The sequence below is a fragment of the Salpingoeca rosetta genome (genome assembly GCF_000188695.1).
Source record: "Salpingoeca rosetta unplaced genomic scaffold supercont1.24, whole genome shotgun sequence".
Classification (NCBI taxonomy): domain Eukaryota; class Choanoflagellata; order Craspedida; family Salpingoecidae; genus Salpingoeca; species Salpingoeca rosetta.
Window position 1 is genome coordinate 603656 of NW_004754910.1, and position 15000 is coordinate 618655.

The 15000-nt window shown below is 55.6% G+C and overlaps 4 protein-coding genes across 4 annotated transcripts in view; 2 read left to right on the forward strand and 2 right to left on the reverse strand.

The window, feature by feature from the left end:
• The window catches only part of PTSG_12763 (uncharacterized protein), a gene marked incomplete at its 3' end in the record, with an annotated part of 8605 nt that extends 280 nt beyond the window's left edge, over nt 1-8325 (forward strand). The window contains exons 2-19 of the mRNA XM_004990364.1: nt 57-136; nt 409-470; nt 608-1654; nt 1904-1970; nt 2211-2461; nt 2688-2748; nt 3042-3259; nt 3452-3572; nt 3905-4160; nt 4424-4726; nt 5049-5139; nt 5333-5534; nt 5694-5831; nt 6048-6163; nt 6390-6527; nt 6735-6794; nt 6981-6997; nt 7287-8325. Coding sequence (XP_004990421.1) covers nt 94-136; nt 409-470; nt 608-1654; nt 1904-1970; nt 2211-2461; nt 2688-2748; nt 3042-3259; nt 3452-3572; nt 3905-4160; nt 4424-4726; nt 5049-5139; nt 5333-5534; nt 5694-5831; nt 6048-6163; nt 6390-6527; nt 6735-6794; nt 6981-6997; nt 7287-8325 — 4230 coding nt within the window. The 5' untranslated portion in view covers nt 57-93. The remainder of the gene's footprint in view (nt 1-56; nt 137-408; nt 471-607; nt 1655-1903; nt 1971-2210; nt 2462-2687; nt 2749-3041; nt 3260-3451; nt 3573-3904; nt 4161-4423; nt 4727-5048; nt 5140-5332; nt 5535-5693; nt 5832-6047; nt 6164-6389; nt 6528-6734; nt 6795-6980; nt 6998-7286) is intronic.
• Nucleotides 8326-8884: 559 nt separating this feature from the next.
• PTSG_08632 (WDYHV domain-containing protein containing 1) lies at nt 8885-10239 on the reverse strand. The gene is made up of 2 exons (XM_004990365.1): nt 9648-10239; nt 8885-9240 (listed from the first exon to the last, which is right to left on the reverse strand). Exons 1-2 carry the CDS (start codon nt 10141-10143, stop codon nt 8966-8968), a joined length of 771 nt encoding a protein of 256 aa, XP_004990422.1. The 5' UTR covers nt 10144-10239; the 3' UTR covers nt 8885-8965.
• Nucleotides 10240-10268: 29 nt separating this feature from the next.
• On the forward strand, nt 10269-13595 carry PTSG_08633 (uncharacterized protein). The gene is made up of 10 exons (XM_004990366.1): nt 10269-10552; nt 10742-10861; nt 11040-11099; nt 11238-11280; nt 11491-11555; nt 11742-11893; nt 12166-12214; nt 12526-12707; nt 12992-13037; nt 13192-13595. Exons 1-10 carry the CDS (start codon nt 10418-10420, stop codon nt 13294-13296), a joined length of 957 nt encoding a protein of 318 aa, XP_004990423.1. The 5' UTR covers nt 10269-10417; the 3' UTR covers nt 13297-13595.
• Nucleotides 13596-13604: 9 nt separating this feature from the next.
• The window catches only part of PTSG_08634 (uncharacterized protein), a 3592-nt gene continuing 2196 nt past the window's right edge, over nt 13605-15000 (reverse strand). Inside the window, exons 5-8 of the mRNA XM_004990367.1 lie at nt 14766-14983; nt 14412-14537; nt 14145-14263; nt 13605-13854 (exon numbers count right to left, since the gene is read on the reverse strand). Coding sequence (XP_004990424.1) covers nt 13798-13854; nt 14145-14263; nt 14412-14537; nt 14766-14983 — 520 coding nt within the window. The 3' untranslated portion in view covers nt 13605-13797. The remainder of the gene's footprint in view (nt 13855-14144; nt 14264-14411; nt 14538-14765; nt 14984-15000) is intronic.

A 15000-nucleotide genomic window follows, 5' to 3' on the forward strand; every position in this document is an offset into this window, starting at 1 on the left:
GCCATCCATCTATTCACACCAACCTCACATCACATCCCCTGAAACTGCCAACGCAGCGAACACCAACCAAGCAGCCAGTTCACCTCAGCCAACATGTCATACCAGCCCCCACCGCCACCAGGCAACATGGGTCCACGTAAGCACATTCCTGGCTGCTTTTTTCCGTTCCCTTGGCGGTGTGTGTGTATGTGTCTGTCTGTCTGTCTGTGTGTGTGTGTGTGTGGTCTGTCTGTGGCCTGACACGAAGAAGAAGCCGTTGCCAGCAGTTGTTGCACGACATGCTGGTGTTGCCTTGATTGCGTTGTCCATTTCCCACTCACTCACATCACTGGTGCTTGCATCTCAACTCAATTATTCCTCATATCTGGACTTACTCCCTCTTTTATCTACCGTTTCCCGTGTGAGCAGCAACCTCACAGCCTGGCATGTACCAGCAACCCCCGCTGCAGCCACCGCCGCTCTCACAACCGGTACGAGCGCTCCTCCATGCTGCTGTCACTGTTGCTTGCTCTCCAGGCTCCAGCATCGCGCACCATGCCCTGCCATATCCACTCTTAATCACACGTCTTATCTTATGCATACTTGCACCACGCATCGCTGTTGACAGCCCACGAGCGCCATGCAGAACATGCGGCTTCAGCCCCCACAGCCGGCACAGTCTGCTGCGCCCAGCATGGCTCCTCCGACGATGCTGGCCCCACCAACAACGTCCATGGCCGCCCCTCCCACCCCAGTGTCACAGCCGCCAAGGACAATGCAGCCTCCACCCATGACGCAGCCACCAAGGGCAATGCAACCTCCACCAATGTCACAGCCTCCAACCATGTCACAGCCTCCCACGATGCAGCCACCCTCAACATCAATGGCACAGCCACCGACAATGTCACAGCCTCCCACGATGCAGCCACCCCAAAGTTCAATGTCACAGCCTCCGACAATGTCACAGCCTCCAACGATGCAGCCACCCCAAAGTTCAATGGCAGCGCCACCACCAACATCAATGGCACAGCCACCAGCAGGCCCACCAACGTCTGCGCCACCTGCACGAACAGCCTCTGCGGGTGGACGCCGCCGCCAGTACCCGACCACCCCATATGGGATGACCCAGCCCGCTGCCGTGCCGCCAACACAGCCACCGGTCTCCACGCAGCCCTACGGCGGCCAGGGTGTGCAGCAACCCGCTGCCGTGCCGCCAACACAGCCGCCAACGCGCCCGGGGATGGTGCAGCCGCCACCGCCCATGGCAGGCGCTGTCACCATGCCGCCAACAGGGCAGCCACTGCAACCGCAGCAGCCCGGTGTCCCTCCTCCTCCTCCTCCTGCTGCTACCGCTAGTGGTGGTGGTGGTGGCATGAGGGGGCCACAGCCGCCAGCAGCAATGCCGGGGGTGGCACAGCCCGCAAACGGCCTTGCACCGCCGCGCGCACAGAAGCGGCGAGGGGTCGACCCCGAGGCTGTGCCGTCGCCTGTGGTGGTGGCCCGCGAGGACCAGGCCCGCTACAGGGACGCCCCTTTTATGACCAGCAGCAAGCAGAACCCGCCGCTCGCCAACACACGCGTGCGGGTGGTTGATGAGGGCAACGCCAGCTTCCGTGCCGTCCGTCCCACCATCAGCGCCGTCCCCTGCACCAAGGAGCTCCTCAAGCTCTCGAAGGTGCGCCTGTGACAGGTGTCGGTGTGCCTGCGGGTGTGCGTGGGTGTGTGTGTGTGGTGTGTGTGTGTGTGTGTGTGTGTGTGTGGTGGGTGGGTGGGTGTGGGTGTGGGTGTGGGTGTGGGTGGGTGTGTGTTGTGTGTGTTGTGTGTGTGCGATGGTGTGAATATGACTGTGGTGCTTGCTTCTTCTCTGTTGACACTCGTGCCTCACACTGCTCTCTTGCACCTGGTCTTGCTGCTGTTGTTTCAGATTCCGTTGGCACTGGTCATCAACCCGCTCGCAGACCCCGCAGAAGGCGAGCAGCCCATCGCCACAGGTGCGACCACACGCTGCTGCTGCTGCTGCTGCTGCTGTTTGGGGCTATCCCTGCACCTGGTTGCTCTTTATTTGCTGTTCTCCTCCACGACCATCCATGTGTCTCATGTACTCATGCGCACTTTTTCGCCCGTTACACACACACACACACACACACACACACACACACACACACACACACACACACACACACACACACACACACACACACAAAACACGAACATGCTGCACCCCCTTGCAGCCGACCACGGTGCTGATGGCCCGATCCGCTGCCACCGATGCAAGGCGTACATGTGCTGCGCCGTCGCCTTCCTTGACGGCGGCCGCCGCTGGCGCTGCCCCTTTTGCGACCACACCAACGACGTGCCGGATCACTACTTCTGCAACCTGGACCACCTTGGCCGCCGCCACGACCTCCATGACCGTCCAGAGCTCCTCAGAGGGTCCGTCGAGTTTCCTGCCCCGCCCACATACTGCGCACGCCCACCACAGGTCAGCACACACGTGTGTATGTGTGTTGTGTGTGTGTGTGTGTGTGCTTGAATGTTCAGCTTGAGTCGCAGTGTGTTGCGATACGTGTGCATGATCGGCTTTTGGCGCGGTGCGTGCATGAACACACGTTTCTCGAGATGCACACTGCTGTGTCATTTGTCAGTGAGCTGCTGCACCATCGTTCTCACTCATTTCCCTTCACCATCCCGTCCCATTGTGCACACAGCCACCCGGCTTTGTGTATCTGATTGACGTGTCCTACAACTCTGTGCAGACCGGCATGCTCGGTACAATTCAACAACTTGCAGACATATTGCTGCTGGTGGTGTTTATTGATCTGATTGCTGGCAAGCAATCGTGGCGCACGCGAAAACAACGCGTTGCTCCCTGTGCTCTCGGCCACTTGTCTCCACATCACCCAAGCCAACTCACACTCACTCACTCACACTTACACTCACTCACTCACTCACGCACTCACACTTACACTCACTCACGCACTCACGCACTCACACTCACACCCACACCCACACTCACACTCACGCGCACATGTGCCAACGCCCGCCTATCTACCCACCGCCAGCTGCCGCGTGCCAGGCGATTCGCAAGTCGATTGCGGCGCACGCAGAGAAGTTTGGAGCACAGGGGCGGCCCTTCCGCGTGGGCATCATCACGTTTGACAACGAGGTGCACTTCTACAACCTCACGCCGTCCCTCGCACAACCCCAGATGATGACCGTCTCCGACATTCAGGACATTTTCGTGCCCCTCCAGTCCGGCCTCCTCGTCAACGCACGGGAGGTGCGCCACATATGTGCATGTCTGTGTGCCTGTGTACCTGTGTGTGATGTGGTGTGATGTGTCTGTTTGTGTCTGTCTGTCCATTCATCTGCTGCTTTAAACCCACTGGCGTTACTCCACCTCTACCCTCACCTCACGCACACTGTACCCTCCCCCCCCCAAACAACCATCGTGCATGTCCCAAAATGTCAGGCGACGGCTGTGATCAACCAGCTGCTTGACTCGCTGCCGGGCATGTTCTCCACATCGCGCGTGGTGACCCAGGCATACGGCGCAGCCGTCCGCGCAGCCATGCTCGCTCTCAAGGACTCGGGTACGCTGCTGGCAATGGTGGTGGTAGTGATGGTGATGGTGCTGTGGTGCAACGGAGGGTGCTCGGTCTGTTCTGCTTGCCCTCATTGTGCATGCTTGTTCATTGTCTGCACATAACGCGCCGCATCGCTTGACACACACACACACACACACGCACGCACACACACACACACACACGAACCGCCATCCACACCATCATCATCATCATCATCATCATCATCATCATCATCATCATCATCATCATCATCATCATCATCATCATCATCATCATCATCATCATCATCATCATCATCATCGTCATCGTCATCACCACCATCGCCATCATCACGGCAGGCGGGCGCGTGCTGTCGATGCTGACGGGGTTGCCTGCTGCTGGGCCGGGCGCCCTCAAGAAGCGCGAAGACAACTCTCTCCTCGGCACCGAGAAGGAGTACAAGCTGCTGGCGCCTGGCGACAAGTACTACACGCTGGCTGCCAAGGACGCCATCAAATATGGCATCAGCTTCGACCTGTTTACCTTCCCGACATCGTACATGGACATTGCCTCCATCGCCCCGCTCGCCCGCGACACCGGCGGAAAGATCTACAGGTTGGTGCAGTGCACGGGAAACACTGGCCTGTTCTGTGCTTTTGCGTTTCGTGTGTGTGTGTTCGTGTGTGTGTGTGTGTGTGTGTGTGTGTGTGTGTGTGTGTGTTGGTGGTGTGCGCTTGCGTAGGTGTGGCTTGTTTCATGGGTGGATGAACAGGGTTACTTGCCGCCCCCCCCCCCCGGCATCGTATCTTCACAACCCACCACCATTCTCACCAACCACCTCCTCACTAACCACCACCGCTGTCACCAACCCGGCGCAGGTACCAGTACTTCCGCGCATCTGTGCACGGGTCGCGATTCATTGCTGACGCGGTGACCGCGGCCCTGCGCTACAGCGGGTGCGAGGCCATGCTGCGCGTCCGCACGAGCACAGGCCTGCGGCCAACCGACTTCTTTGGCGCAATGACTATGGAGAACACGCAGGATGTTGAGCTTGCTGGCGTTGACTCGCAGCAGTCCCTGGTGGTGCGGTTGCAGCACGACGACAAGCTGCCCGAGGGCAAGGACGCCCACTTCCAGGTGGCCATCCTCTACACCAACCCCATGGGCGAGCGCCGCATCCGGTATGCACCTGCTGGTTGTTGTTGTTCTCGTTTGTTGTTGTTGTTCTTTTTCTTGTTCTTGTTCTTGTTCTTGTTCTTGTTCTTGTTCTTGTTCTTGTTGTTCTTGTTGTTGTTCTTGTTGTTCAAGTTGCTGCTGGTGGTGGTGGTGTTTGTGTGCATTTGTGCGTGTGCGCAGTAGTGTGCATTTTGTGAGCCCATGTTTGTGCGTATTGTATGCTGGCATGCGCGGACATGTACACGGGAGCATGCTTTCTGCTTTCCTGTAAGGTCACCCCACGTCCATCACGCTAACCGTGTTTCGTGTCCCGCCTGTGCTGTTCAGTGTGCATACGCTGAGCCTGCGCACGGCCTCGCAGCTTGCAGAGGTCTTCCGCTCCGGCGACATTGATGCCTTCACCACCGCGCTCCCAAAGGTGCTGCCGTACAGATGCTGCTGCTTGGTGGTGCTGGTGTGCATAACTTGAATGCATTGGGTTTGCACTTTTGAATGCATTCACACATTCGTTGGTTCGTGCGTGCCCGCACCTGCTGCACTTTTCGTTGCCGCTCCCCCACCTCACGCTCCCAACGCCACCATGACGAACGACACCATCTCCCCGTCACCAGATGAACGTGCGGGAGGCGTTCAAGGCGCCCATGTCGACGCTGCGCACGAAGATGACGAACAAGACGGTTGCGGTGCTCGCTGCCTACCGCAAGCACTGCGCGTCTGCCAAGACGGCATCCGGTGAGCTCGTGCTGCCGGAGTCCCTCAAGCTGCTCCCCGTCTACGTCAACTCCATCCTCCGCTCGCCCGCATTCCGCAGAGGTGTGTAGCGTCGTGTTTTGATGTGTGTGTGTGTGCGTGCGTGTGTGTGTGTGCTGTGATGTGGTACTCTTGTTGCTGTGCATGAACTAGTAGTTCCTTTGTTCAAATCTCACCACGTGCACACATCCCACCACCATCTCCACCACACCTTCCTGGCAGGCACGGACGTTGGGCCAGACGAGCGGGTGACGAGCCTGCATTATGTGCTGTCGCAGCCGCCCAAGACCATCATCCCCTTCTTCTACCCGCGCCTGTATGCCCTGCACACCGTCACACCAGAGTCCACGGGCCTCCCAGGTGCGACCACGATGTTCTGTGTTTGCGTGCGTGCACGTGTGTGTGTGTGTGTGTGTGTGTGTGTCTGTCTGTCTGTCTGTCTGTCTGTCTGTCTGTCTGTCTGTCTGTCTGTCTGTGTGCAGGTGCGTAACACATTCCTCACCCCGTGCTGCTCACTCCAACCCTTCGCCAACACCAACCTCCCCCCCCATCCTCTCGCACCGTTGCCTGCACCAGACGTGCTTCGCCCGTCGATGCGGTATGTGCAGGAGCATGGCATCTACCTGGTTGAGAACGGCGCCACGATGATGATCTGGGTTGGCCAGAACGTCCCGGCCTCCACCGTGCAGCAGGTCAGTGCCCGCTTGCTTGCATGAAAACAAGGGGGAGAGCGAAGCAGTGTGTGTGTGTTTGTGTGTGTGTGTGTCTGTGTGTACGTGTATGTGTGTGTGTGTCTGTGTGTCTGTGTGTACGTGTGTGTGTGTGTGTGCGTATGCCAAGTAGACGGTAGACTGGGAGACAGATTGGCGAAGGAGCTCTTGTTTGTTCACCTTCCTTCTTCTCCGCCACTATCGCCAGGTGTTTGGGGCGGACTGCGTTGAGAACATCAACGTGCAGATGACTGCACTGCCCAAGTTTGACACGCCGCTCAGCAAACGCTTCAACACCATTGTCGACACCATCAACGCGGAATACGGCACCAGCCTCAACCTTCAGGTGGGTGTGAATGTCGGATTGGGGATGTGTGTGGACGTGTGTAATTTCGTGTTTGCGCTCGTGTGTGTGTGTGTGTGTGTGTGTGTGTGTGTGTGTGTGTGTGTGTGTGTGTGTGCTTGCAACTGTTGCCGCCCTCACCTTGTCTACTTTTGTGCTTGCTTGCTCTACGCGACACAATGGCCCATCGTTCGTGCGTTCTGTTTGCAGATTGTCAAACAGAAGGACCCCAACGTCATTTACTTCAGCAAACTCCTCGTCGAAGACAAGGTTTGCTGTGTGTGTGTGTGTGTGTCTGGATGAATGCTTGAACTGCATTTTCGATTCTGATTTGCACTTTGAGTACCTCGTACGCTCACTGTCACACACACACACACACACACACACACTCTCTCTCTCTCTCTCTCTCTCTCTCTCTCTCTCTCTCTCTCTCTCGTTCGCACATCATGTGCGCAGTACCAAGACCAGATGTCGTATGTGGACTATCTGTGTGCCGTCCACCGTCAAGTTCTCGCCGCAAATTCCTGATCCCAGCATGCATCCGTCTTTGCGTTCCATGTGTGGTTATGCATGGGTCACAGCTCTTTGCACGCGTGGTGTGTTATTCATTTGTGTGTTGTCGTGCGGTGTGTGGTCTGTAGCCCGGCTCGCCATGCTCTCTCTCTCTCTCTCTTGTCGTTCGTTGTTGTTCCAAGAAGTGTCGTGTTCCGGTTCACTCGCGGTGCAGTTCTTGTTGCTGCAGTCACACGAACAACAATGAAGCCCAGCCACACAGCTATGTCACATCACATCAACATCACGTGTGGAACAACAACAACAACAACAACAACAACAACAACAACAACAACAACAACAAAACCACACAAAACTCATTTTGATGATGATGAGGCGTGGTGGAACAGCAACAACAAAGACCTTCATGGCGATGGCTGTGGCTGCAGTGGGCGTGCTGCTCGCTGGCATGCTCGTTGCTGTTGGGGTGCAGGGGATTGAGTGCGACAAGAATGAAACGGCGTGCAACCTAACGACGCAGTTCTTTAACCAAAGCGAGTGCATGTGCCAGAATCTGACAGTGTGCGTTGGGTTTAAGGTGGAGGAAGCAGTAGCAGCTTCCCCAACAGCCAATCGCACGTGCGTGACGCCAAAGACTGTGGAGTGCGTGATCCAGCACAACGTACGCGACGTGGCGCTGGCACTGGGCGTGTCCGAGCGAGTGCCTATCACGGTGAAAGGCCGCGTGGTTGACGAGAGCAGGGTGATGCTCCGAAAGGAGCGCGACGCCATCTTCTTGGAATACCGCCACACAGACGAGGCATGGTACCTGCTGAAGCACGACGATAAAGAAAAGCTCGTGCTGATGTGGAAGGGCGAGAGCACGACGCCCACGGACACTTCCGAGGCCGAGATCTTGTTCATCGACCAGCTGCTGACACCGCCCATCCTGCTTGATACGCAAACGCCCCAACCGTCAGTCAGCGTGCGGTGCTGGGCCCCTAGCCGGGCCTCCGAGCTCAAAGGCAACAGCCTCGCTTGGGCCCTCATCATCCCCACCATCCTCGGCGCGCTTGCGCTGCTTGTTGCCGGATACTTCCTGCATCTGGAGGAGTGGCACTTGTCGCCGAGCGGCATTCGCGACGTCGCCGACTATGCAAAGATGCTGGAGGAGGAGGAGGAGGAGGAGGCTTTTGAGAATGACGACGATGACGACTTTGCACAAGACGTCGCATATGCGCAGCCTTGGGATGGCAACGGTGGTGATCGCGACAAGGACGCTTCAGAGGAGACTCTCACCACCGCATAGGCCTTGCTTCGCCTCTGTGTGTGTGTGTGTGTGTGTGTGTGTGTGTCTGTGTGTCTGTGTGTCTGTGTGTGTGTGTGTGTGTGTGTGTGTGTGTGTGTGTGTGTGTGTGTGTCTGCGCCTGTGTATCTCTGTGCGTCTGCTGTGTCTCTCTGTGTCTCTCTGTCTGTTGTGTACGATTCACATGTGTGTGGGAGTGGGCATCTGCATGTGTCACATGTACTTGTGCCTCTGTGCGACTGGGTGTCGTCTGCTTGTTCGCTTATCCCCATGTGCGCGTGTGCCTCCAACACACACCAGCCCATCTTGCAACTGCCACCCCTTATTCTGCCTCCCTGCTCGCTATTTCTCTGCACAGTTTGTACTCCCCCCCCCCACGTCTTGTTGCGTGCACCATGCAACTCTTCTCGCGTGTCTCCTGTCGTGTATTAATCGCATCAGTTAATGAATCAAATGCACCAGCCGAGCCAATACGATAGTGGGAACAACAGCGTCCACGAGTCGATAACACAGAAACACCTTGTGTGTGTGTATGTGTGTGTGTGTGTGTGTGTGTGTGTGTGTGTGTGTGTGTGTGTGTGTTTGGGGCACATGCTGATGCTTTAAGCATAACCGGGCTCCAGCCTGCGGGCGCAAGTCACTGTCATTCATTCAAGCCCTTTCCGCCATTACTGCCACTGCGACCATCATAATCACCGTCGCTATCATCACCAGCATCATCGCTGTCATTGCCACCATCATCACCACTGCTATGATCATCATCACCATCACCATCACCATCACCACCATCACCACTGCTATTATCACCATCGTCGCCGGCTACATACTCAAGGACTGCATCCAAGGTCGCACACACAACGCCCTTGTCTCTGTCCTCGTGGCTCATTTCAATGTACTTCATGAGATTTGTCGCAACACCTATCAATAACACAAAAGAAAGAATGGTGGGCGGGGCGGGGCCAATGTCGATGTGTGTGTGTGTGTGAGTGAGAGAGAGAGAGAGAGTGTGTGTGTGTGTGTGTGTTGTGTGTGTGTGTGTGTGAACGTGTGTGGGTATGTGTTTGTGAACGTGTGTGTATGTGTGTGTGAGGGTGCGCCACGATGATTGCACGCAGTGGTGATGCGATCGCACGTCGCATAGCCTTACTTTGCACACAATTCACATAAACACACACAGGTGAACACACAAGCAGACATGCTCAAACACTCACTCATGCACACACACACACACACACACACACACACACACACACACACACACACACACACACACACACACACACACTCATCGCGCACACGCACGCATCCCACAAACGAACACGTACCGTTGCGCTGGATTGGTGGGTATGGTGGAGGCGCTGCAATGTAGTCTCCATCGCGCAGCATGTGGGAACGATCTGAGGAGAAATGGGCGAGGAAGTCGTCTCTCTTCACGACCCGGAACATCGGGTGCAGGCGTGGCGGAAGCCAATCGGTCAGGAACGCCTTGTGCCAGTACTCCTCAATTGGGCAGGGAAAAGGAAGCGTTGTGTCGAGGTCAAAGACGCTTGGCTGACCCGTCTGTGGGTCTGGTCCAATGGCGACCACGTGGTAGTCCCACACCACCAAGCCAAGCTCGTCCTGCGATGCCGCCTGGCACGCCACTGCCACTGTCTTGTTTGGGTTGGAGATGAAGCAGGCCGCCCAGCTTACGGCTGCCGCCGCGTTACAAGCGTTGTAAGCGTCACCAGCGGATATCCTTGGCGCCTCATCATGCAACAGCTTCCACACGTTCTCCTCGCAATAACATCGCGTGTACGTCAGCCCCTCCCTGTCCACCATTGTCACCTGCCAATCAATGTGCAGCACGAAGGAGAGGGAGAGCTCAGAAGAACGGTGTGCTAAACACAAGCTGCGGTTGTGTGCCTTGAATTGCCGAAGATTGTGGCGAGATATTCACTATTCTTCCGAACTTTAAGCGAGCGACCACGACAACCACCGTGCTTGAGTTGTTCTTCTCGTTCTTCTTCTTCTCGTTCTTCTCGTTTGTGTCTCTGCTCCTTGTTATTCTTTCTGTTGTTGTGATTCCTGACTACAGAATCTCAAACAGACAGCCATGTCGGACCTCCGGGCCAACGCCAACCGCTCCAAGGCGTACATTCGCCAGCGTGAGATGGCTGACATGGAGATGGAGCGGAAACGGAAGAAGATCCAAGAGCAGTCAGAAAGGAACGCCAACATTGCCGCAAAGGTTCTTGACGCATGGCCTCCCCTCATCTGCGTGCATGTGTGTGTATATGTGTATGTGCGTGGACATGTGTATATGTGTGTGTGTGTGTGTACATACGTGCGTTCGTGTGCTGATGTGTGATTGTGTGATTGTGTTCTTGCTGCTCACCGCCTTCTCACCCGTTCAATGAGGTGTGCTTCGTTTGGTTAGTTTGCGTCCGAGAATGAAAGCGTGGAAGCGCAGATTCGAGCCAAGACATATGGTCTGGTCACCCTAGAGCAGATGAAAGCTGCTGCAAAGGCTGCCGAGGAGGAGCGCTCCCGCAAAGTGGTACGTGCCTGCATGTGTGCTTGCGTACGCATGTGTGTGTGTGTGTGTGTGTGGTTGTGTGGGTAGATATGTGTGCTTGCATACACATGTGTGTGTGTGAGAGAGCACGGTTGAAGCTCAAGCATCAACTCACAAACACCCGACAAACGCTCAACAATGGCTTCCTCCACCATCACAGGCGGAAGCTGAAAAGGCACAAAAGGCAAAGAAGAAGAAGAAAAACCGCAAAATGGCCAAGGCAAGTCGTGGCGGCAACAGCCACGCGAGGCAGGGTGTATGTGTGTGCGTGTGTGTGTATGTGTGTGTGTGTGTGTTGTATTGTCATCTTTGCGTTTATGGATCGTGTTCTCAAGCACTTCTGTTTCTGTTCTGACAGGTTGCTCTTTCATTTGATCTCGAGGAGGAAGGCGACACAGATGGTGAGTGAAACAACGTCCTGCACTGTGTGCATATCTGAGTGTGTGTGTGTGTGTGTGTGTGTGTGTGTGTGTGTGTGTGTGTGTGTGTGTGTGTGTGTGTGTGTGTGTGGCAGGGGGGGGTTATGCTCACTGGTTCATGTTCTGCCCAGATTAATCGCACCTTGCCCACCGCAAGTACTCATATCACACACCCTGTCCATTGTGATGCAGATGTGCTTGAGAAGGTCAAGTCAAAGGCAGGCAACAACATCAAGCGTCTTGGGAAGAACCCAGAGGTGCGTGAGGGCAGGGGTGGGGATGGATGCTGTGCCTTTGGAGGAAGATACATGTTGGATTTGATGTGCTCAAGCTGTCGCCCCAACAACAGTCAATGCACACATGCGCGTGTGTGCATGTGGACGCACACATCACACACATACAAACACACTCACATACAAACACTCATACACTTACACGTGCAGGTTGACACGTCATTTATCCCGGATGTTGAGCGGGAGGAGGAGTTGCGTAAGAAGCGAGAGGAATTGCGCAAGGAGTGGCTGGAGAAGCAGGCTGCCCTCAAGAACGAGCCAGCAGAGATTGTCTACTCGTACTGGGACGGCTCTGGTCACCGGTACGCGCGCGTGTGTTTGTGTGTGTGTGTGTGTGTGTGTGTGTGTGTGTGTGTGTGTGTGTGTGTGTGTGTGTGTCTGTGTTTGTGTGTCTGTGTCTGTGTCTGTGTCTGTGTTTGTGTCTGTGTACATGTGTTTGTACACATGTGCGAGACACGTCAACAACCTTTGCATGCCTCCTTGCTTGCTGTTCAACATATGCTCTTTGTCCAACCACTCGCGCTCACCTGGTTTTGTGTGCGGTGTGCGTGCGTGTGTGTGTGTGTGTGTGCAGTCGTACGGTTCAGGTCAAGAAGGGCGATACTGTGGGCCAATTCCTACAGGTGAGCAAGCCTGTCATGATGACGACGATGTCAGTGCTGGCCGTGATGGTCGTGGTGATGGTGATGCATGCGATGCCATTGTACATGTCGCCATCATGAACGAAGAAGCAACAGCCTTGTCGCACACATGTGTCCTGTGCCCAGTGTCGTACCTTTCCGCTGCTCACCGTGCACCACCTCATAATCTCACCACCACCCCCATCCTCAACAACAACAACAACAACAACAACAACAACAACAACAACAACAACAACAACAACAACAACAACAACAACAACAACAACAACAACCACTGCGCCTGCGGCTGACAGGCGGCGCTCAAAGATTTGCGGCCGGACTTCAACGACCTCAAGTCGACGACATCTGATCAGCTCATGTACATCAAGGAGGATACCATTGTCCCACAGCACTACACTTTCTATGACCTCATTGTCACGAAGGCGCGCGCTCGCACGGGACCGCTGTTTGACGAGAAGGCAATCGTCGACGTGCAGTGAGTTGGCTTCGTCGCACACACATGTGTTGGCGGCTCTGAATATGTGTATGTGTTTGTTTGCGGCTTTGTTTGTTTGTGTGTCTGTGTGTCTGTGTGTCTGTGTTTGCGGCTTTGTGTGTGTGTCTGCGTGCTTGCGTGTACTTGCGTTTGTGTGTGTATGTGTCTGTGTGTGTTTGTGCAGCTCCCGTCTGCATCACGTCTCAACCTTCTGTCCACCTTCTCACCACTCACGTGCCTGTCGCCTCCAATTCACACATCGTTGTCGTCGTCGTCATCATCAGTGTGCGGAGCGATGCCACCATCGAGAAGGAAACACATATTGGCAAGGTACAACGCGTGCCCTCGTATTTGCGTGCATGCCTCCGCGTATGTGTTTGCGAGTTAGCTGCACATCTATTCTTTCGTTCACCTCCTCACCACCATCCTTTCCCCTTCCCGACTTGTTCCATCATCCCCGTCACCACAATCACCCGCGCGTTAGGTGTGCACGCGCAACTGGTACGAGAAGCACAAACACATCTTCCCTGCCAGCAGCTGGGAGAACTACGACCCCATCGAGTACGCAAAGTACCAGATTGAGGAGTGAACGAGAGTTGACATGTTGGTGGGTTTGGGATTGTGAGTGTGCCGTGGACCTAGCATTGATGGTTTGGTTTGGTGGGAAGCCGGGCTGGTTTTTGGTTGACGACAGTGACAGGCGGAGATGGTTTGTCGCTGGCATGCGGATGTGGTGTGGTGGTCAGTAGAGAGCTGGTTGGAGATGGTATGTGTGCATCTGCTGGTGTGAGTGCTGCTTGAGTGATGCGCATGCTACTCTGCTGCTACCATGTCACATCACCCCACCACTGTTGTCATCCTCATCATTGAACTGTAAGGGCTCTTGACGCAACAAAAGGGAAAGGGAGTGTGTAATTGTGGGGAGAAATGGTAGAAACCAACGCACACATGGAAACACGCATGCACCTGCACACAGGCGTACGCATGCTGGCACAGACAGACAACAAGGGAGGAGAGAAGGGGATAAGGTGGGGAAAACCACATCACTGCATCAGCGTGCGTTGGTGGTCATCTTCTTGGTGATGATGGCTCACACGAGCGTGCGCATGATGCCAAAGTTGGGTGATCCCCAGCCGGAGGCAGGGTCCTGCATGTACACACACACACACGCACGCACGCACGCACACATCGCACATCGTATTGTGGTGGTGGTGATGAGGAACACGTGGGGTAATGCGTGAGGAGTCGTGCGGAACTGGATCGCATCAAACACACACACACACACACACACACACACACACACACACACACACACACACACACACACACACACACAACACACACACACACACACACACAAGCACAAGCACAAGCACACACACACACAGACACACAATACACACACGATGCACATGCATGCATGTACGAAGAACGTACCCATCCCTTGGTGGCCTTGAAGCCCGGGCAGAGGCCGGACGGGTTGGAGCCGCGCTGGATGTCGTTGAACGCATTCGGGTTCTCGGCGCCCCACTTGTACAGCAGCGGGTTGAGGAAGCCTGTGCAGGGAGGGAGGAGAGGGAGGGGGATGGAGATATGTTTAGGCGTGCGTATGCCACGCCCAATGCATCACGCACAAGGTCACACACACATACAACCACACACACACACACATACAACCACACACACACACAACCACACTCGCACCGAGCGGGGGCCTGTTGCTGTTGAAGCGGATGTCGTTGAGGGCGGCGACGACGCCGGCGAATGTCGGGGTGGAGCACGACGTGCCGCTCACAGGCATCGGCACCCCGCGGAACACAATCTCAAAGTCTGGTGGTGGTGGTGGTGGTGGCGGTCATGGTGAGGGGTTTTGGGTGGTGGTAAGGGCTGCGAGCACAGAGTGTCAAGGAGCACAAACGACGCCGATTTCATCATGTCGCATACACACACACACACACACACACACACACACACACACACACACACACACACACACACACACACACAAACAAACAAACAACACCTTAAACAAACACGTGTTGACTGATGTGAACTCACTTGTTGCAAAGGCGCTGACGTCTGGGTATGCGCGGCCAGAGGCGTTGAAGTAGGAGGAGGCCGGGGCAACGCCGCTGTTGAGGTACGCGTTCACGGCGCTCGTCTGGTACTGCGGCTGCCCGTATGTGTTGGAGAACCCACCACCACCGTCGCTCCAGCTGGTGGCGCCGTCCGACTCTGTGCCGCCAACAGACGTGGCGTAGGGGCTGCTCGTGGGCCTGCACAGCACACGCGG